Genomic DNA, 22,339 nt, shown 5'->3' with positions numbered 1-22,339 from the left:
TCGTTTTATATTGAAATCATAGCAATAATACCTAAAACCTCGTTACTCCAAAATTTTGGGAACGAAAATATATACTTTTTTTGGTTGATATTTCAGGAAAATTATACGTTTGTTGTTCTTCAACTGTATCTGGTTGTAAAGCGGTACGTGTATTTGGGTCTTATCAGTACTATGATATTGGACACGGAGATATGGTCTCAAAGTCTGTCATCGTTTTTGCTTACCTTGTATAAAACTGCCGTGTCTCTATCGGTCGTTGCCTAATATAGATAAAGATAAAGATAAATTTAAGGTCAAAGGTCAAGGGTCAAAACATTACACGTGATTGATGCTTCAACTGGTTGGTATTCGATCAATATTGGGCTTGGTTTAATTTGGCAAGCCAACAACATTCCTCGAATTCCAAGGTGAGTTTATAGAGTGGATAGATAATGAAACTTATCTTTCTTTATTGACTGTGCTTTGGTGGCGCTGTCCTCGGTTTAGGAATTCAAAGGAAACATGATCATACATGGAAACGAGTTTAGGCTCTGTCATGCAGTGTATATTGATGATGATGATGATGATGATGATGATGGTGGTGGTGGTGGTAAGGAGGAAGAAGAAGAAGAGGAGGAGAAGAAGGACGATGGCAATAATTAAGATGATTACATATCACGATACTGTGAGATTGACGGTGGAGGCGCTGCTTATAGATTAAAATTCTCGCGTGACACTGACAGTTATTTTCCGCCCTTTTCTCGGTGTGAGTTCTTTGTTATATATTACACTGTTAATGGGTTTTAATCACAGAACACTTACTGGATATGTGTCATCATAGTGTGGGTTGTCTAGATTCCCTTCATCTGTTGGATCGGATTTCTGGAATCTGAAAATATCAAATATATCAAACAGTGTAGAAAAGATTAAAGTATATCAGTTATGTCGGGAAGATAAATGAAAACAACAACAAAGGAAACGGTGATTTAAAATGACAACCACAAATCAAATACCTTTGTAAAAAAATAACTTTTGTTTACCTGAATGCTGAATTGATATATTGTGGAACAAGAGTTTTGTCTTGTTGTTTTCGGTAGTAGTACCACAGTCCAAACAAGATTACAAGTATAATGACGGTCAATGCTATAACAGTGAATATAATACCTCCAACATCTGTAAATACAAGAAATAAGATGAACAACATCGCTTTTTTGTATGTAATTTGCAATTTTAAATGCAATAGATTTAAACAAAATTAATGAACAGGCCATATAAACAAAAAGGCAAACACACACACACGTACACATACACACACACACACCAAAGAAAAACGGAAAAATACAAACAAGACAGACATACATGTATGCACACTTACATACATACATACATACATACACACATACATTACATACATACATACATATATACATACATTACTTACATACATACATACACACACACACACACACATACATACATACATACATACACACACACACACACTCATACCTACCTACCTACCTACCTACATACATACATACATACATACATACATACATACATACATACACAAATACATACAGCGAGACAAACACATACACCGAAGAATGATAAAGAAAAGTTCAAACTAACAATACATTGCAAAGCCAATGGAATGCCTTTATTGCATGTAATGGTATTGAAATAGTAAATACATGTGTGTTACCAAAATTACTATGGTAATAGTTTTGGTAAACATGTGGTATGTTACACTTACTTGATGAGTCGCCTTCTCCAGGGTCGTCTATTGGTTCAGGCACTGGCCATAGGTAATCTGTGATAAATGCCAACAAACAAATTAGAAAAGCACGTCTAGCCGAGAAATTACAAAATACATGATTACGTCCAGTCCTTTTTATTTGTCAGTTAACATTCGCTTCTATGTAACTGTTCAAGTACCATTCCTTTGGATGACTCCCTCCACCTCCCCTATCTGCTTGCTTCGTTCTGTCTGTCTGTCTGTCTGTCTGTCTGTCTGTCTGTCTGTCTGTCTGTCTGTCTGTCTGTCTGTCTGTCTGTCTGTCTGTCTGTCTGTCTGTCTGTCTGCCTGCCTGTCTGTCTGTCTGTCTGTCTGTCTGTCTGTCTGTCTGTTACTGTCTGCATGCATGTATGTTTATGAGTCTTTTTCTGCGTCTCAGGCTTTGTGTGTTTGTAGCAGATACACAGACAGACAGACACAGACAGACAGACAGACAGACAGACAGACAGAGGCAAACAGGCAGACAGATAGGCTGGTAGAAACACAGATACACAAGTGTCATATGATCGAAAAGTAGTAGATTAACATTGTGACGTACCAGCACAGACACCATGATAGAGAAGTGTATCATCTATAGCCATGTTACTACGTGCACGGTCACCTGCAGTACCCTCAATCATAATTTGGTATTCGTAATCGACGTCACGTAGACTGATCTTGACTTCAACCCACTTATCTCCTTGGTTTTGCGTTTGTGACCACATTTCAATTCTGTCGTCGGTATTCTCGGCTGGCATGATGTAAACACGAAGACTACCCATATCTACGAAATCGTGTTTGGATAGAAAAATGACCGTTTAAATCAAATGCAGGATTTTTAATCATCAAAGTATCGAAGAATTAAAAACAATACTTTGGGTTATACATTCCTAAAGCGTGAAAATAAATGAATAAAAATGAATTTAAACATACTGGGCTACAAGACTCGATGTACAAATACTGTATTATTTTAATATTGTGTGATATTATGTAAATGATCAGTTGAAGACTGACTTGGTTTATCCAGCGGGTTGACAAGGCTATACAAATAGTATCGTTGGCGGCGTTTTCCGTGCACTTTTCAAACTAGAGGTTCTAAAATATGTTTTTAAAAAGGAATCTCATTTCACCCCTCATGGACGTACATCACATCCTGTACCTCATCCCATTTATAAAATGATCTCCCACACACAGACCATATAAATACACCAACTGGTTGCTGAAACACATATGAAGTATTGAAGAAACGTTTTTATAGCCATTTAATTTAGATTTGAAAAAACCGTTGTTTGACAAAGTCAAAGAAAAAAAGTCAGTTCAGGACAAATAGAATGATCCTATGTAATCCCCAAAGCACTACTGATATGATAATACAAATGCTATCATCTGGGAATTCAATGATAGCATAGCATAGCCAATTGCAAGAGGAAATTGTAACATTACAAACAGGGAAAGTAAATAAATGAATTGGATTAATAGCACAGCATGTTAGAAGCACAGAGACAAATATTACATGTACTTTCCATCTGTCGATAAGAACATTTTATGTCAGGCCCGGTCAGTCGTAACTGGTACAACAAATTAACGAACTCTGTTAAATCTAAGTGTAAAACCAGTGTAGACACATTTTTGCTTGGTGACTTCAACCTGGATGCCACTAATAACACAGCGTCTGAATTAATTTCCATAATGGAAGACATTGGCCTCAGACAACTAATAAGCAAACCAACCAGAGTTACAGAAACCACGTCAACCATCATAGATTTATTGTTCACCAATATAACATCGAGCATAAAAAGTGGAGTACATCCGCTCAGCATCTCCGACCACTTCATGATTCACTGCAACTACAGGGCAAAACTGCCTAAATCGACACCCAGAACTGTGAAATCCAGGTCATACAAATCGTTTGATAGCCAATGCTTCGGGAATGATCTCAGGAAATTTCCATGGCACAATCTGATTAGAGCTCCCGACATCAACGTTGCTTGGTCTGTCTTCAAACAGTTCTTCATATCAATAAGCGACATCCATGCTCCCTGGCGGATATCTAGAATCCGAGGCTACACCACTCCATGGCTCACCGATGACATCAGAAAGCAAATATACAAACGAGACAACCTAAAGAGGAAAGCCAAACTAGGCCAAAACACTTATGAACAATACAGATCACAGAGAAACAAAGTTACAAAAATCTTGAAAGATGCAAAATCTGGCTACTATAACAAAATTATCCTTGAAAACATGTAACAATCTGATAAACTGTGGTCAGCTGTCAAAACAACTCTACCATCAACCAAACAATCTTGTACCATTAGTAGCGTAGAGGTAAATGGTGTTAACATCACTGAACCCATTGGCATAGCCCGTGCATTCAATGATTTCTTCTCCACGATAGGTAAAAAACTGGCAGACAAATTTAAAAGTAAACCAAACATCGTGAACTCTAACAACAGCACATTACGTTTTAAATTTAATCCCACCTGTGCCGAAAAAGTGCAGAAACTGCTTGAAAAATTATCTGTTAAAAAAGCCCATGGTATTGACGGTATGTCACCAAAACTACTGAAAGAAGCTGCGCCAGTGATTTCGTGGCCTCTAGCTACTATCTTTAACTATTCTCTATCGTCTGGGGAAATACCAGACGAGTGGAAAATTGCCAAGGTTTGTCCTGTTTATAAAGACGGACCGGTTATAGACACATCTAACTATAGACCTATATCTTTGTTATCAATTTGCCTGAAAACCTTTGAAAAAATAGTCCATGAACAGTTGTACAATCATTTAACTATCAACAATCTTCTCAGTGTTTACCAGTCAGGTTTCAGACCGTCCCATTCTACTGTTACAGCTCTTATTGACGTCACAGATTACATATTAGATAATGCACACCAGGGCCTTTATACAGGAGTTGTCTTTCTTGACTTAAAGAAGGCTTTCGATACCATAGATCCCCATCTTCTCCTAGACAAGCTTTCCAATATTGGACTACGAGAAAATGAACATCTATGGTTTAAGAATTATCTTTTAAATAGAAATCAATGTGTATCTCTTAATGGAGTGACCTCAGATCTTCAGCAAATCGAATACGGTGTCCCTCAAGGTTCCGTTCTCGGTCCGCTACTATTCATTATCTACATTAACGACCTTCATTTGCATGTTGAAAACTCCAAAGTTATATTGTACGCGGACGATACAGCGCTCTTTTATGCCTCAAAAGACACTAGTGAGGTTCAACAAGTTCTACAGAGAGATCTGAGCTCAGTCCATTCCTGGCTTACCGCCAATAAACTTACATTGAATGTCAAAAAAACTAAGTCGATGATTTTTAGAACAAAGAAAAGAGTCCACAAGGTGCCAACAAATCTCAATATTAAAATTGACGATGAACCCTTGGAGCAGGCTGATGCATTTAAATATTTAGGTATTTGGTTCGACCCGTTACTATCCTGGGAATCGCACGTTAACAAAACTATAACCAAAATATCACAGAGACTAGGAATAATACGTCGTATCAGAAATTGTCTTCCGCAGCAAACAGCGAAAATGCTGATCGAATCAATGATACTACCAGTCTTTGACTACGGTGACGTAGTCTGGTCAAATTGTAATTCTACTTTATTATGTAAACTTGAACGTCTTTTAAACAGGGCGGGCAAAACTATTATTAGGTGTCCAATCAGAACGTCATCAACTAAAGTTAGGCAGACATTAGGATGGCCTTCTCTCGTTGAGAGACAGCAATTCCATTTAAGTACGATGGCCTACAATTGTTACCACGGCAATGTCCCCACATATCTACTTAACTGTTTTACCCCTCTTTCAGCCGTCCATAGTCATAACACAAGGCTGAGCAAAGCAAATGGTGTTTTCATTGCTCCAGCAAAAAATAACTATGCCCTACGAAAGTTCACTCACAGGGGTGGAAATACCTGGAACTCCCTACCAGACAACTTGAAAACAGCTGAAAACACTAGTATATTTAAAAGGCTATACAAAACCCACTACTTGGACGCTCAGCCCAAGTAGCCAGGTGCTAAAACGTCACCTGGTTTTTCAGCCAGGTACAAGAAGAGTTATCACCAATTGTCTTAGTTTCAGCTGTTTCTGTCCCCTTGTTCAGTCATGTAACTTTGTATTCATTGCAGCCGTTTGCGAATTCTTTGTCACTGCTGTTGTGTGTTAGTTCACAATTCGCTCATCGAGTATTTTTTTTTCTCACATTAATTTATTGTGCAGTGTTTTGCTTTCGTTCTGTCTGAGAATGTGTGTATGATTTTTTTTTGTCCAGTGTGAGGGCCTCAACGGAAAGAAGTGTTTCACTTACTTTTGTACTGTAATACTTACTTGAGCTACCCTGAATAAACATATTTTATTATTATTATTATTATTAATTTCCCCCTGGCATTTCATGTACATGTACAGAAGCCATATAATTGTTCTTATCAAAGCATTTAGTAGAATACAAGTCCCTGATGTTCTTGGATGCTGTGCCAAGTGTTATTAATCAAATGCAGTTGTTTACTTTCTCAAATTCCGCTTGTAAATGCTTGTCTGTCCTTGGTTGTACATGGCGTCACACAAATGGAACGAACTTACCTTCCCCATACATATGGTAGTAAAATATAAAACAAGACTCGGCTTGTGTAGGGTCGAAATGCTCACTGACTAGCTGTGACTTCCAACCACTACCAACTGGTAAATTAGTTTCTGTGTACATGTAATGACCTGTAGACGAAACAGAACATGGAAACACTTGAATCACAACAAAGTTTTACAAAATAATGTATCTAATTTACAGAAGACACGGGTATTAGTTGGTATTTTACACATCTCTGCATACATACTATAACAGCAGAACACTAGATTTCTCCTGCTATGTGAAATGGCAATAGAAATTCTCACCTTGATCGGAAGCCGTGGTGTGATCCACAGAGGGCCCTGTATCTGGAGTCGGCGTCGAACCTTTATTTCGTTGCCAGTCAAAGTCATCTTCATCTCTGTCATTTGTCCAACCACACAGTCCACTATCAAAACTACAATAACCTGTAGTTACGAGTATAAAGTTAGTCTCAGATTCAAAATCAGATTCACATTGGAGGGCAATATGAGGCCAGTCTCATATTGAGCCTCAGGTTTATATTCGAAAACTCACATTAACACCAGAAGAAAAGGAGTCAAACAAGAACTTATACCATAGGGGCTACAGGAAATGTCCCACTTCTCACCTATCGTAAAACATTACTTCTACAGACTTTAAATTAGACTAAAATCTTTTTAAACAGCCGCAATGCAGATTCCATCATTGGAATACTGCACTTACTAACAAACACAACAGTTGAACCTTGACCTCTCGCTACTGTCTTGGCGATAAACTTTTAATCTCTGATTTTCATGTAGTTTTCCCCATGCAAGCTGAGACATCCCCTCTCCCATCAAGTGAGCGTGAAGGGGGAATATTTGTTATAGCCTGGACATTATCATTTCTCGTTTGACTGTTTTTTTTTCCTGGTGTTATACATACATACATACATACATACATACATACATACATACATACATACATACATACATACATACATACAAAAATGTAGTTAGTCATATTTTATAATGTCATACGTTAAAATGTTCTCTTTTTAAAATATATTATATAACATACAAGTTTTGTACATGCTGTTTCTGACAATTTATATTGGAATGAATTTGACACTTCATCACACTGATTTTGAAAGAAATATACATTTATACTTGTGTATACATATATCTTGTATTTTTGCATTTCTATAATAGCGTAATTTATTCTATGCTTGACTTTAAAAAAAAACATGGCTCAGAATAACAGAAAGCTAATATAAAATATCTCTCCATTGCCTGCATTGGAGAATATTACCAATGTAGTGTGTTGGGGGCTATGTCTTCAAATGTAGAAGACTTGTATTGTACTATTAATTTTGCTTTATACTCCTAATTTTGAAATCTCATGTCATTTAAAATTTGTACAATACATATTTTATAGAAGATAAAAAGACAATAAATATGTGTCAATCTTGAGATGGTGTTTTTTTTATTTATTTTCGTATCCCTCCTGCCACTTTATCTCTAGTCTGTACGGTATGACTTGACGGGTCGCCCTCATACATTGGTCTGGAGAGAGGAGGCTGATGAGGATGCATACACATCTATATTATAATTATTAATGTTCAGGTTTGAATGTTTTTGGAGTTTATTCAGCCAAATATTTGGAGAGTTTACTTCAGAAATTAACAAATTGTTCCAATGGCAAAATAAAAAATATCGCTGCCAGCCCATCTGACCCAATTCAACATACATATGTACATACGTATACATACATACATACATACATACACACACACACACACACTTACATACATACATACATACATACATACATACATACATACACACACACACACACTTACATACATACATACATACATACATACATACATACATACATACATACATACATACATACATACGCGCACGCGTACGCACACGAACGCGCGCGCACACACGCACACACACACACAGTACTACACGGCCAGAATAGCGAATTGAAGAGACAGGTTTTTTTGTTTGTTTGTTTTGTTGTTTTTTTTTGGGGGGGGGGGTAAAATTCTAAAGCAATCGAGTAGCATAAGGTAAAAGTAAAATATGAAATAAATGAAGAGAATAAAAACAACACATTTTCATCAAAATTGTCTACCTGGCTGGCTACATGGACCATCAACTGGTAGGAGATCATCAACGGCTATATCTCCCTTAGAGTCATCACCAGCTACTCCCTCTATCACTATCTGATAATCATTGTCACTGTATGCTTTGTAGTGTGCATACCTCCACATGTTGCCTTGATCGGCTGAATGTAAAAAAAGGTGAGATTTATATCTGTAAAGATCGTTTTCTAGCAACCAGATATGATTGGTACATATACGAATGGATTTATCCATATACAGGATATGTTGTACATACTTTAATGTATACTTTAATCATCACGGCACAGACAGTTTAGACGGGGAGGGACAAACTCATCGTTAAATATTCACATCATGGATATACAATTTGTATATGGTTGTATGTAATGATCGGTGGTGACAGGAAGAACGACAGAAGTATATGTTCTTAATACGTAGAAAAGTTTACAACAAGAACAGCATTTGGTTGTGTCACTTTTCGTCAATTCCTCTATCGTTTGACACGTGTAATAAATTTGGCAGTTTACTGTAAAACTGTTAACAGCATAAAAGTGGACTTAACCCTCAACTAGACAATATCTGATTTTAATACCACATGTGACTGAATACGACAGTAATAGTATATTAGCTGACTATAAATCTAACAGTTCCTCTACGTTGACATCATAAAAGCTGTAATACTTACTAGATTTTTCCCATGTTAGCTCACTGACTTTGCCATCACCAACATCTCTTGTGTATATTCGTAGAATTCCAATATCACGACCATTCATGTGATACCAGAAAGCTAGACATTCTGTCGCTCCACCTGGGTAAACGGCACTGAGAAGACGGGCTTCGTCTCCAGATACCGTGGGGAACGAAGTCTCGATGTAAGCAAACCAACCTGATAGGAGAACAAGTAAGTCATAACATTACAACTATTGAAAGTACCTCAGACGTACAATTCTGTACACTTCTACAATGGATAGGATTGTATGATAGTATGAGAGTTCGACAGTAGACGTTTTCCATACTATGATGATAATGTAATGACAGTGCAGTCATATTTTGTATATGCAAATTAGCTCTACAGGTCAAGCTCTCAATTTTTCTCGTACACATTCTCTTGGTCTTTTCCTAAAACTTGTCATTTTGGCAAAATATTTAACACCCACACCCATTTGGTAAAGGAGTATATATCAAATAAAACTTTGAAACCCTAATAGTTTAGTCTTTTTGGATATGAAGGAATTAAAAATGTATCTCTTATGATGCTTCTGGGTGGAGTATTTTGTCCTCTGTTATTCAATACGTAAGTTACCATCAGCTGTGCCTGTAGTGTGGTCATATTCTGGCCCTGTTCCACTAGAGGGCGTACCATCACTACCACGCCTCCAGTTCCTTTCTGCCGTATCGTCATTTTCCCAATCACAAAAGTCAGCTTCAAAATTACAACCAGCTGGAAGAAAGAATGTGATGATTATTTTCACTATCTGAATAGCACATGCACAGGTAATGAAATGAAAAAATTATGAATTCAACATTAGGGGGGAATATCCAAACCACAAATTTACTTAAATTATTGGTAAGTGCGTGGTTAGTGTTTGTGTTTTGTAACTGCAATATTTTTGTTTGTCTTCTCCTTGGGGAATACTACGTTATTGCTGGTCGTGGAGTTTTTCATATACAATAAATAAAAATACTCTTTTGCTGTGATAAAAATTTCTGGTCCGTACATGGAAGTCAAAGTTCTAAACTCACACACACACACACACACACACACACACACACACACACACACACACACACACACACACACGGTACTGAAATTCGTACAAGAGCTTAACATGGAAACAGTTGTAGGATTTATTAGTGGCGCTTAGGGTGTGCAAGATTGGGAACTTGGTGACTGACAGTAAAATGTAAATTGATATCGGTAAAGAGTTCGTTCACATTATGCTATCATTTACGACTGTTGAGGCTTCAAATCAAAATAGAATTTTATCTCAAAATGAAGCCTTCTAAGCATTGCAGTGTTTGAATCCCAACAAACAAACAAGAAATTTTATCATTCATACACTAACTTAAAACAATTGTAGATATTACCTGTTGGAGGACATTCACCAGCATTGTAAGTAATATTATCGATGGCAATATCACTGGCATATCCATTGCCGATAACGCCTTCAATGTGAATCTTATTTGAAATAAAAACATGTAATTGGATCAGTTATTTTACCGCATAAAATCACGTACTATTTAGTAAATGTTAGCTCGAATATTATCTATGGGAGTGTGTTTGCGTTTACAACAGAAACATAATTGCTATGTGCGATGTAAATAATGCATAATAATGACATCGTCTGAATTGTGGCTATGTCTAGGTTATCCTCACAGTTTTATTCTCTCGTCAAGACGATTTTGACAAACGCAAAATATAAATTCTTCTATTCTTAACACATTTGAATTTCAGAATTGCATTTGGATTAATACACCATTACTTCGCTGAGCGGAGAAGAAATATGCAGGAATACAGAGGTCTCAAGAGACTTTTCGAGACTTCCCGACAAAAAAAGTGTACCTGGTATTGATTATCTTCTTGACTTATAGTCTTCTCGGCGAAGTGCCAGTCGTTGCCATGGGTACCAATACGTGTCCATACTTTACTCTCAGGGAAACCAAGTCTTTGTACATAGACACTAAGGGACCCCACAGTTGCACCATACATATGATAATAAAAGGAAAGACACGATGGCTCAGAAGTAGGTGCTTGTGGGTAGATGGTCAAACGAGCTTTTGAATCTTCATAGTAATTGGTAGCCTCGGTGTACATATAATAACCTTTAAGGAGAAATCAAGAATGATTGAAAATGTGAAAAAGAAAATGCAAGTAAAAATGTGTACTGCTTGAATTGTAAAAAGAACTGTTCACAAAGATGGTCTGTTGAATTATTATGTAATACCCCCCCCTCCCCATTCATGCAAAATGGATGTTCTGCACTGCAGCGTTTTGTTTCAAGTTACCTGTTCTTCTGAGCTGGTATAAGCAACTACTTATTCTACAAAAACAGTCACTGGATATTTTCAAGTTGAATTCTAAGATAACACTGTAAACCGGAAATAAATAAGTTCATTTGTATGTACTTACAATCAAGTACAATAAAATGCAAAAGAATTAAAACAAGTTTATCTCTTTTTTTTCCTTTTGCAGACGCATCAATTTCGTGTTAGGAGTCCTCTACAGAATATTGTTTTTGTAAATTTTTCATTACACGCAAAATCAATGCACATTTCATTATATATGTATCAGTATATATATGACAATAAAACACATATCATATCAAATCCTACCATCACCATCAGACCCTTTAGTAACATCATAGTCTGGACCAGTGGCACGTGTCTCTGTTGGACCGGAATGTCTCGCCCAATCAAAATCATCGTCATCTGTGTATGACGCAACCTGAAGCCAACCACAAAGTCCTTCTTCGAAATCGCAAGTCAAATCTAAAGCAGAGAAAACGAGACTTGTCAGTCTTATACGTCAATGTCTCTCCCACTTCTACCCTAAGGCTTGTCTTCGAATTCGGTAATCAACAAAACCAAGGCATTACTGAACTCATAGATAGACTACACAGCACACTAAAATATATTAGACTATAATGCATTCATTATGGAATGTACAAGCCAAGTTGAACAACAATAGAAATATGGAATTTATACTATGGTCGATCTACGTCACGACAAAGCGCGTCTATGTCACAACAACGCGTGTTTACGTCACTGGTTCTGCTGTGTTTGAAATATGAGTCAAAACGTTCACAATATTGCCATTACTTTCAAAGCCCCCTTGGGTCACTCGTTTTTCCTTGGCTGAACGAAGAAAAATATTGGGGAATAACATCTAAATGTTACACTTCATGTTATATGCTAGCTTGTTCTATGCAACTCACATGATCTCACAGGAAATCCAACCACTTTTTAATAATATTTAGATTCCTGACGCCCGAGATAAGTTTCATGATCTAATGACATCACCCGTGTCTGTCCCTGTCAACACCGTCATTCCAAAATCAATGAATATTTTACATTTAAAAAAAAAAATCTATTATTGTTAAATTTGAATGATTCTATGTGTTCTACTCCCTCATTTTATGACGTAATCATGTCGAATAACCAATTAAATTCTACCTGATATGTTAGATGGTTCATCATCTGGATGACAATTGTTGAATTCAATTTCGTCAACTGCCATATCAACGATTTCACCTGTAATTGTACCAAGTAGGGGATAGGTCTCTATATCGAACTAAAATTATACATAAAGATGGGAAAAGAAAAAGAAAATGTAAGTCATTTACAAGTATTTCAAAGGTTCATATAATATCTCATATAACCCTGGACGTATATTTCGATTCTAAAAGTGAAACCCAAACTATCAACTCAAAATTGTGGCTTTCAAACCTCGGATTGGAAAAAAGCTTCGAGTCGTAACCAACAACTTTATTTAGGGTAAAATGTTCCAAGCAAAATTAGAGGGCCATCATATATTTAGTGACTGTCACGTTGTATATTGTGGGCTTCCCCTAACGAATGGAAATTCACGATATTCTTTTGGTGAATTTTTTTAGGAACTGAAATCGATTTCGAAGCATCGTTATAATTATCTGAAATAATGAAATTAAACAGTCATCAGAGCTTGCATTATATATCTAAAGCTGTCATTTGAATGCTGTTACGTCACTCTATTCAGTATCTAAATGTTGTTTGTGTGATTATTGACATTGCATTATATGTTGTACATGTGACTTTACACGTAATTTTGAGTAAAAAATATACTCTTAGTCTATACTATACTATACTATACTATACTATACTATACTATACTATACTATACTATACTATACTAATACTATGCTATGCTATGCTAAGCTATGCTATACTATACTATACTATACTAATACTATACTAATACTATGCCATGCTATGCTATGCTATGCTATGCTATGCTATACTATACTATACTATACTATACTATACTAATACTATACTAATGCTATGCTATGCTATGCTATGCTATGCTATACTATGCTATACTGTACTATACTATGCTATGCTATACTATGCTATGCTATACTGTACTATGCTATGCTATGCTATGCTATGCTATGCTACACTATACTATACTATACCAAAATACACTAAACTATACTATACTATACTCCGAGGTCGGATGGCTGCTGCTCGTATCCCTGTCTGTAAGAGAAGTACAAGTGACGATTTTGATGGTGCCGAGGTGATGAATATAACGAGCAACACAACAAAATTAATTTTAAAAAAATTCAAGCAAATTTCGCGTGTTTCATAACACCAGTTTTTAAGAAAAACGCAAAACATCAAAGCTCAAAATAAAAAATAACGCTACAATTATGGCAGCTAAAAACAGGATGAAACACATTTAGTTAATAATTGTATGTTCCCTCAATGTAAACTAGCAAAGAAAACATTAATAAAAACACGTTGTTGTAACGAGTAAGTTGTGACATTACCACGGAAAGCTAGCTTTCAGCTAACTATGTGGGTAGGATCTCTGGTAGATTTGCACAATTATAGTGGTGCCTTCGTTTTGCAGGTATAATAACCGAACTGTAATCAAGAGTGTGTAAACACTTTAAAGTAGAAAATGCCAAGTGTGTAGAGAAGCTTGGAAAGGGCTTGTTACCAGGAATCCAATGAAAAGTATGGAGAGGAGGAAAAAGAGAGGCAGGGAAACATGAAGAAGATTATTTTTTTTTTTAAAAATCGATCGACCGACCGACCAATAGTTGACATGAAAAAGTAATGAGAAACCTAAAAAAATAGGGTCACCCTTACACTACTTAGTGCAATGTGTAAATGAACTAAATATTTGTCTTTTTTTATACTGACGTTACTGATTTAGACAACTGTGAAATACAACCTACTACTTCACCATATGACAATGTATTTATTTATCAAAGATGATATCAGATACATGCAAAAAGTGTAAGCTGTCTCACCCGCCAGCCTGCTCCATGAGATCCGACAAAAACCTCTGCACTTTTCCACGCGGTGCCTTGATTCCCTTGTTGTATCCATAGTAAAGCGAGGTTGAAAGTATCATCCGGGTCTTGGAGGTAGAAGCTAAGGGAGCCTCTGTCTGGTCCATACATATAGTATCGGAAACTAACGACACAACTACGTGATATTCTACCCACGATGTCAGTCTCCAGAAATGCGCCAATGTATAATGATGTATCTAATCCCTCAACAAGCATGAAATGACCTGTTATACAAAAAGTTTATCATTTTTATTTTGTGATTTTTTTTAATTGTGCACACCATTAAAGAATGTTCAAAAACACTCGTATTTAACATATGTATTGTTAAATCTGAAATCAAGAGAGGTCCTCTCGAGTCAGCTTGCTGTTTTTCAAGCCTAGAGTTGTGGGTTTCTTTATCAAGTTAATGCAATTGCAACACACACACACACACACACACACACACACACACACACACACACACACACTAACAAGCAGACAGTGTAAGTTCAGTGTAACTTACTATAATCACAACTTTGTTTTCGTGTTAAACACATCTCAGATCACTAATTTCTATAGTGGTCTGACAACACTTGGAGTTGTGCGTGTATATTATTGAAAAATAATGAAGACAGCAATTCTTTAAACTGTGTTTCAACACCGAATGAATATGAAAGATAAGACTGTTTTAAATTCTTTTCTGCATCTACACTATAACACTAGTAGACACCAGGTGCATCCATATGGGAATAGACACCTTGCAAAAAAACTAACCGTCAGATCTGCCAAGTCCATCACTGCCAGGAGCACGATCTGAAGTTGACTCGCCAACTTGTAGTCTGAGCCATTCAAACATGCCGCTGCTTACATCATTCCATCCACATTGAGATATTTCAAAATCGCACGTGCCTTGAAGAGTATGAGAATGCATAAATATTGCTATCATTAACTGATAAATATATGATAAGATATGATATGATATGATAAGATATGATATGGTATGATTTGTCTTTCAAAGGCACGGTATAATGGTGTAAGTATTGATACTTCAGTTTGAGCTTTGTATAGTTACTTCACAACGTATACCATAGCTTTTAATCAGATGAAGTATGGATCAAAGTAAACTACATGCATGTGTATACATTGTAACACATGCACTGAAATATTTTGTCAATTACGCATTTGACCCTCGACAACTACCTATAGTGGTCGAAAATTTTGAACAAAGCCTGACTGCTTGCCTTCACATGACCAACGCGCAATATCGTCAAATTAATTTAGGTTCAAAATGAAAAGAAACATTCAAAGTACAAGTTTAGAAACCTGTGTTCTGGGCATGAAATTTGTCAGTTTTGTGGTACAATTGAATACGTACTTGGTGGGTTGAATACACTGTATTTCATTGATTTGTTAGCTGTTTGATACTTACCACACACCTGCTCGTCATAACCATTTACACAATGTTCTTTAAAATCACATTTCTGTGACGATGGTATACAGTTATTACCAACGTCATTACAATAGAAGAAACCTTCAGGACAGGGAGCTAGAGTAGTTTGCTGGGGTGGTTCCAATGGCAGATCTTCAGCACTTGGTGTGCATTCTGGTGAAAATGAAATATCATCCAAACCAATGTCTCCTTCTCTGCCAGTACCAACAACAGCTTCAAATACGACCTGGTACAAGAAAGAAAATGTTGAGATTATGTAATCAGTCGGTTTTCAATACTTGAATTCACAAAGTTAATTGAATTTCAACCATGCATTTTGAAAATGTGTATGTTTTTGACTAAGATGCCATATGCGATCTGTAGTTCCATGTAAGGTTAACAAGTGTATGTATAACCTCGTAATTCTTACAACAGTATTGCAAGTGTCCATATTACACTGTTCCAACATTTGTCAGTGGAACTCGTAACCCCAGGAAACGTTCTATGACGTTACAAAACTAAGATACATTGTAAAATGGAACAATATAATTTGCTAAGTACCTCGAAATTATTCACTTCGGATATGGCAACTTCTGCTTTAACCCAAAAATCACCCACTTCATCGGACTGCGACCATATTGTCGTCATAGCGCCACCTACAGACGTCCTGGTGTATACATTCAGTGTACCGCAATGATAACCATACATATGGTAATGAAACATAACCTATGGATTCAAGGAGGAAAGAAAATATTTGGTTTTATTAACTCAGAATGTATTAAACTTATTTTCCCTTATGATAAACAAGATAGAATAGGTGATTCTCTAAATGGCAAAGGAGAACTAATTCCATCAGAAAAAGATGGTCTTGTCAAGAAAATTGGATTTGGCAATTGTGTGTTTTATATCATGATTTCAACGGCTTTTGATTTCTATATAGCCATACAAGATGGCAAATACATAAGTTTGGACTACATTAGTGTTTTGTAAGGTCTTTTAGTTTCATCACATATCGTAGTTGTGTTGCAACACCAATATGATGCCCTAGACAAATCGATAGATGCTTATAAAAACCTTCTGTTTGTGTAATTACCATTCCGTTTTGATGATGCATGCGAATATGGGAATGAACATAAATGAAAAGGGAGCTGGTTTATGTTTTTCAGAAGTCCAGTGAATGAAAAATATTGGCCCTCCTCCAAAAGCTTCCATACAAAGTATTGGACCTCTCCATCAGCCATTGAAATATCTGCCATCAAAACTATAAACGCACAGAAAGTATGATCCTCCACAAATACTTTCGCGAAAAATGGGGACTCTTTCCAAAACACACTGGCCAATCCCCACTGTAAAGTGTCCAGTCTTAATTATAGTTGCTTTACACTGGATAGACTTTACTAACCTTACACTCAGAAGATGTGGTATATTGAAATGGTGGACTGAGAAGTCTAGCTGTGTCTCCTGTCTTTGTCGATGATGATTTGGTGTCTAACATAAGATAATGTCCTGCAGCTGTGTTGAGAGTGTGATCACGGCTCGGACCTGTTTCATGAACAACGGCCGAGCTCCCCCTCTGATGAATGTAGTCCCAACTGTCACTGTCATCCTGACGAAATTCACATAGATCCAACTCAAAGTCACACATCAAGAAACCATCTGTAAACCCGAGTAATAAACATAAACGTATATACTTCTGTAAGCTGAGTGGCATATAAGGTAATGTTTGTAACTAATTGATGGACATGCACATTGTACTTTTACAGAGCAATATGAGGAGTTATCTCGCATATATTATGACCAAGTAAACAAAAAAACAAACATCACTTGTACATATGTTTAGACGTGAACATATATTGATGTGTTATATTAATTAGAACGTCCACGGTGTTGATGAATCTTCCTACAACCACATCATTACTTACCACAGACTTCATCAACATCACTCACATCATTATTACATTACACTGACTCAGTTATTGTGAAATAATTCGTCAAACTTACCACAGCCTACAGGCGCCGTCGTCATTACTTACCACGCCAAACATCGTCAGCACGTACTATTATCACTTTCAACAGGATTTGTCTTCACTTACCGCCATAGACATCGTCATCACTTACCACAGACTTCATCATCACTCACATTCAATATCACTTGGCACCGACTTGGTTATCACTTACCACAGAATTCGTCATCACTTACCTTCTTGATCACATGTTACAGACTTCGTCTGACTCATCACTTACCACAGACATCATTATCACTTGCAACAGATTCCATCATCACTTACCACAGACTTCGTCATCACTTACCACAGATTTCCTCTGATTCATCGGAAGCATCTCCACAGTCATCAGTAAAGTCACATAATTTATCCAACGTTACACAACTACCTCTAGTACACGTGTACTCGCGAGGCTCATCACACGATGCTTCAATCTCTATGGAATAAAAGAGAGTAGATTGCAATGTATTGAAATGTCATCAAAAAATGCACTTAGAAAGAAAATCCACGGCGTCACAGCTGTAGACTGTAAGGGTAAGGCAGGTGGTCCTAACTCATACCTTGGGTAAAAACTGGTACTGGGTGACGCATGAACATGAGTCGACACAATTGTATAAATATCCGATAACAGAGCTTGACAACAATTTGACGAAATGACGGTAGGCAAGTTGTATCAGGAATGACTCACCTGGGAACCAACAGTCTGACAATGTGATATCGTCGATTGCGATGTCCCCTTCATTTCCAAAGGACCGATCTGAACTAAAAAATAACTACAAATAAAACATATTGTTAGTGAAACCATGACATATATAGCGTCTTTCACAGCACACGTTTCACCTTTTCAAAATAATGCAGCTTGTCATGAACGTTGGAAGAATATTTGCCAAAAAATATACAAACACAGTGTAAATGAGAATTTCCTCAAAAAAAACGACGCTTAAGAAAATCTAGGTATTAACGTCATCTGATCTATACCTGCCAATCCGTTGCTATGCGACCAATGGGAACGTTTGCTTCAAGCCAATTATCTCCCTTGTTATCTGACGTCACCCAGATCCGCGTTTCCAGTTTATTTTGTAGAAAAAACACTTCTAATTTACCCATATCTATAGCAAGAACAGCGAAACATGATACAGTTATATCATATCCAACATAACTACTCGGAACCTCAAAGCAACTAAAACATACTAACTTTAAGCAGTAAACTGTATATGTTCTGAACTTCAAAACTGAAACTCTTCTTCTAATAACAGAAACATATGAAATATTTTGTAGTTCGCAATTCTATTTGCTTAACTTGACCAGCCGTGGTGGTGGTGGTGTTGTTGGTGGCGAGGGTGGTGGTGGTGGTGGTGGTGGTGGGGGGGGGGGGTTACTCCCCAAAGTTCGCCCAAGTTTAAAACGTCTACCCATGAAAAATCCAACCGTTGTTAGGGTTTCACATTCACAATAATTTGGCCAGTTACCTCTATTCTTACCTCAGACCACTACTAGTGGTCTGAGTTCTTATATAGCAACGGTATTTCTAAAGCATGAAAACATTTCTCATGTGATCGACCCTATCAATAGGGAATTGTTAGATCATGAAAAGCCAACTCTCATCATGTTTAGGGCTTTGTTCGTGAAAAGTGACCCATTTGTACGGGAAATATCCATATACCTTTCTATGGGAGTAAACCACCTAGAAACTGACCTGCTCCATACATGTGATAAAAGAAAGAAAGTCGACACGTCGAGTGGCTCTCTCTTACAATTGGACCTTCCAACGTAGAAAAACTGATGAAACTTCCCGCGTCTGACGCACACAACATGTAGAAACCTGGACATACAAACATATAAGCAGCAGAATGTTAGATTTAGATTTGTTAAATTGATCGTAACTTACAAGTCATTCGTGAGCCCATCTTTCAACTGCTATGAAATTGTGTAAGCCATAATAAAAGGCTAGAGAGTGTCAGCCATTTTGTTTGTGGCTTTGATATTCCATAGTTCTCGAATATGAGGACCCAGTTCGATACAAGTCTATAAAATTAAAAGTAGTTATTCAGCCATACCAGGTTCGCTGCCCCCTTTGGTGTGATCATGGTCTGGGCCTGTGTTTTCAGTTGGTGTAGGACCGCTCCATCGCTTCCAGGAATAATCACTTCTACTGTAGTCAGTGTAATTACATGTATCAAATTCAAAGTCACACTGCCCTGTTTCAATAGAACAACGTGGTTGGTTACACATACATCAAGTGAATATCTTAAGTTGTTCAGTCACTGAGTCTCAACGCCTTATCTGCCATGTCTTTGGCTATATTTTGTTATATTAAGGCCCGCCTACTAGTAGTCATTGCACAACAGAGCCACATTCTGAAATTTGACATTGCTTTCAAATATTATTTTGACTACAAATATGGGAACTGTTTTGACAGCTCTTCAATCTTTATGTATTCCTGGTGGAAATTCAGGACCACGTCAAATTCGAGATATTATATGAATTTTCTACTCAACGCATAGTAAGTACATTTTGATGTGAGTACCTACCACAATTGATTTCATCAGATGCATCATCACAATCTGGTGTCCAGTCACATATCATCTCAGGATCTACAGTTGCTGAATCATCAAAACATGTGAATGGTTCCATTGGTGGTTTATCTATACATTTAAATCTGTGCATCTCTGTATCATCAATTGCTAAATCACCACCAAGTACACTGCCAATTTCACCTTCAATAGCTATCTATTACAAAATAGAAGATTTATAGATTCACTTGTGTTTGTTTGTTTGTTTGTTTGTTTGTTTGTTTCTGTCTGTCTGTCTGTCTGTCTGTCTGTCTGTCTGTCTGTATGTATGTCTGTGAGGATGTGTGTGTTGCCACTATGGAAATAACATAATAAATGTTATCTAAACTTAGACTCAAGATTTGCCCTTTCCCAAACCTATACATGTACATTTGTATATTGTTAGCTTACTCTGAGAGAGAGAGAGAGAGAGAGAGAGAGAGAGAGAGAGAGAGAGAGAGAGAGAAAGAGACGGATAGATAGACAGACAGACAGACAGACAGACACACACACACACACACACACAGAAAGAGCCAATATGATGGATTTCGTCATTTATATTTTGGCCTACATAATTCTTATTTTTACCCTAAAAGCTTTTGTTGACGTCATATCGACCATTCCTTCATGCCACCTATCAGCATGATTGCCCTGCATAGTCCATACTACGACGTCTTCTGTACCATCCGTATACTCAGCTATAACCTGTATACAAATAGTAATTGTTCGGTTATTAACCAATCCATACTAACATCGTTAGTTCTACGGATTGAATTATATGTGACCCATGACAGAGTAAAGACTTGCTGATATAAATCATAACTTTTCGATATTTCATTCTGGTAAAGCAAATAGATGAAGAATTAATTATTCACGTTGATTGAATTGCACGATTGCACAGGTGCAACTTCGGTATGCAAATAAGTTTAGCAAAGTTAAGTACCTACTATTTTTACCAATAAATATCGACTAACATGTTGCGACTGAAAAGAAGTTTTGTTTAAGAATATTTTTATTTACTACAACATTGAATATCAGACTTCTTGGTACAAGCTTTCAGTGACATTTTCTTTCATTTTATTTGGCAATGGCGATGAAATTGAGAAAAGTGAAGTATGACAAGATCAAAGTTTTTTATATTTTACTTGTAAAAATATAGTATAATAAAACTATATGAAGAGCTTAAAGAAATAATAAATTATACCAGTTTATATTTCACAGAAAAAAAACCCCAACGTGTCAAACAGACAAAGCATATTTTGACAAAACGTAATTTATGTTGGTCAAATGCATTGCTAGAAACTGTAAATAACTACCCATATTATGATCATACTTTCAACTTACTCTTAATATACCAGGTGAATCACCAAATTTACTGTACATGTGGTAATAAAACACAAAGCAAAAATCTTGATTCGGCATGAAGACTTCAGACACCAAACGTGCTTTATCACCAGTTGAGCTTGGTGGCGCACTTTCTATGAACATGTACCATCCTGTAAATACCAAGACGAAAAGAGATGTTTGAAAAGGTGACCAGCTCAAAAACTGAAATAGGCAAAAAGTGTTCCTTTAATATATGACGAACCGTAATGCAAACTATTCATATATTAAATTAATATGAATACAAATGCAATAAATCGATAAACATACTGACCGTGTTTAGTTCCTGTGGTGTGGTCTTTGGTTGGACCTGTAAGGTCTGGTAAAAATGAAGTAGATCCACTGTATCGTATCCAATCAAAATCGTCATACGTTCTGACATTTGTCCACGTACAGGTATCGTATTCAAATGTGCAAGAAGCTGAGAGAGAGAGAGAGAGAGAGAGAGAGAGAGAGAGA

The 22,339-nt window shown here is 36.7% G+C and overlaps 1 protein-coding gene across 1 annotated transcript in view; it reads right to left on the bottom strand.

The window, feature by feature from the left end:
- Window positions 1–6,108: 6,108 nt before the first annotated feature.
- Window positions 6,109–22,339, bottom strand: part of LOC144434287 (MAM and LDL-receptor class A domain-containing protein 1-like) — a 22,359-nt gene continuing 6,128 nt past the window's right edge. The window contains exons 7-28 of the mRNA XM_078122739.1: window positions 21,842–21,993; window positions 21,086–21,202; window positions 20,477–20,675; window positions 20,003–20,143; window positions 18,924–19,054; window positions 18,634–18,718; window positions 18,253–18,381; window positions 17,345–17,598; window positions 16,504–16,668; window positions 15,943–16,189; window positions 15,288–15,422; window positions 14,493–14,758; window positions 12,646–12,763; window positions 11,806–11,961; window positions 11,036–11,295; window positions 10,561–10,651; window positions 9,776–9,913; window positions 9,158–9,358; window positions 8,484–8,636; window positions 6,662–6,802; window positions 6,356–6,484; window positions 6,109–6,113 (exon numbers count right to left, since the gene is read on the bottom strand). Coding sequence (XP_077978865.1) covers window positions 6,109–6,113; window positions 6,356–6,484; window positions 6,662–6,802; window positions 8,484–8,636; window positions 9,158–9,358; window positions 9,776–9,913; window positions 10,561–10,651; window positions 11,036–11,295; window positions 11,806–11,961; window positions 12,646–12,763; window positions 14,493–14,758; window positions 15,288–15,422; window positions 15,943–16,189; window positions 16,504–16,668; window positions 17,345–17,598; window positions 18,253–18,381; window positions 18,634–18,718; window positions 18,924–19,054; window positions 20,003–20,143; window positions 20,477–20,675; window positions 21,086–21,202; window positions 21,842–21,993 — 3,413 coding nt within the window. The remainder of the gene's footprint in view (window positions 6,114–6,355; window positions 6,485–6,661; window positions 6,803–8,483; window positions 8,637–9,157; window positions 9,359–9,775; window positions 9,914–10,560; window positions 10,652–11,035; window positions 11,296–11,805; window positions 11,962–12,645; window positions 12,764–14,492; window positions 14,759–15,287; window positions 15,423–15,942; window positions 16,190–16,503; window positions 16,669–17,344; window positions 17,599–18,252; window positions 18,382–18,633; window positions 18,719–18,923; window positions 19,055–20,002; window positions 20,144–20,476; window positions 20,676–21,085; window positions 21,203–21,841; window positions 21,994–22,339) is intronic.

The sequence above is a fragment of the Glandiceps talaboti genome, chromosome 4, assembly GCF_964340395.1.
Source record: "Glandiceps talaboti chromosome 4, keGlaTala1.1, whole genome shotgun sequence".
Lineage (NCBI taxonomy): Eukaryota > Metazoa > Hemichordata > Enteropneusta > Spengelidae > Glandiceps > Glandiceps talaboti.
The sequence above is the reverse complement of the archived record's forward strand: the minus strand, read 5'-3'. Positions and strand labels throughout refer to the sequence as shown.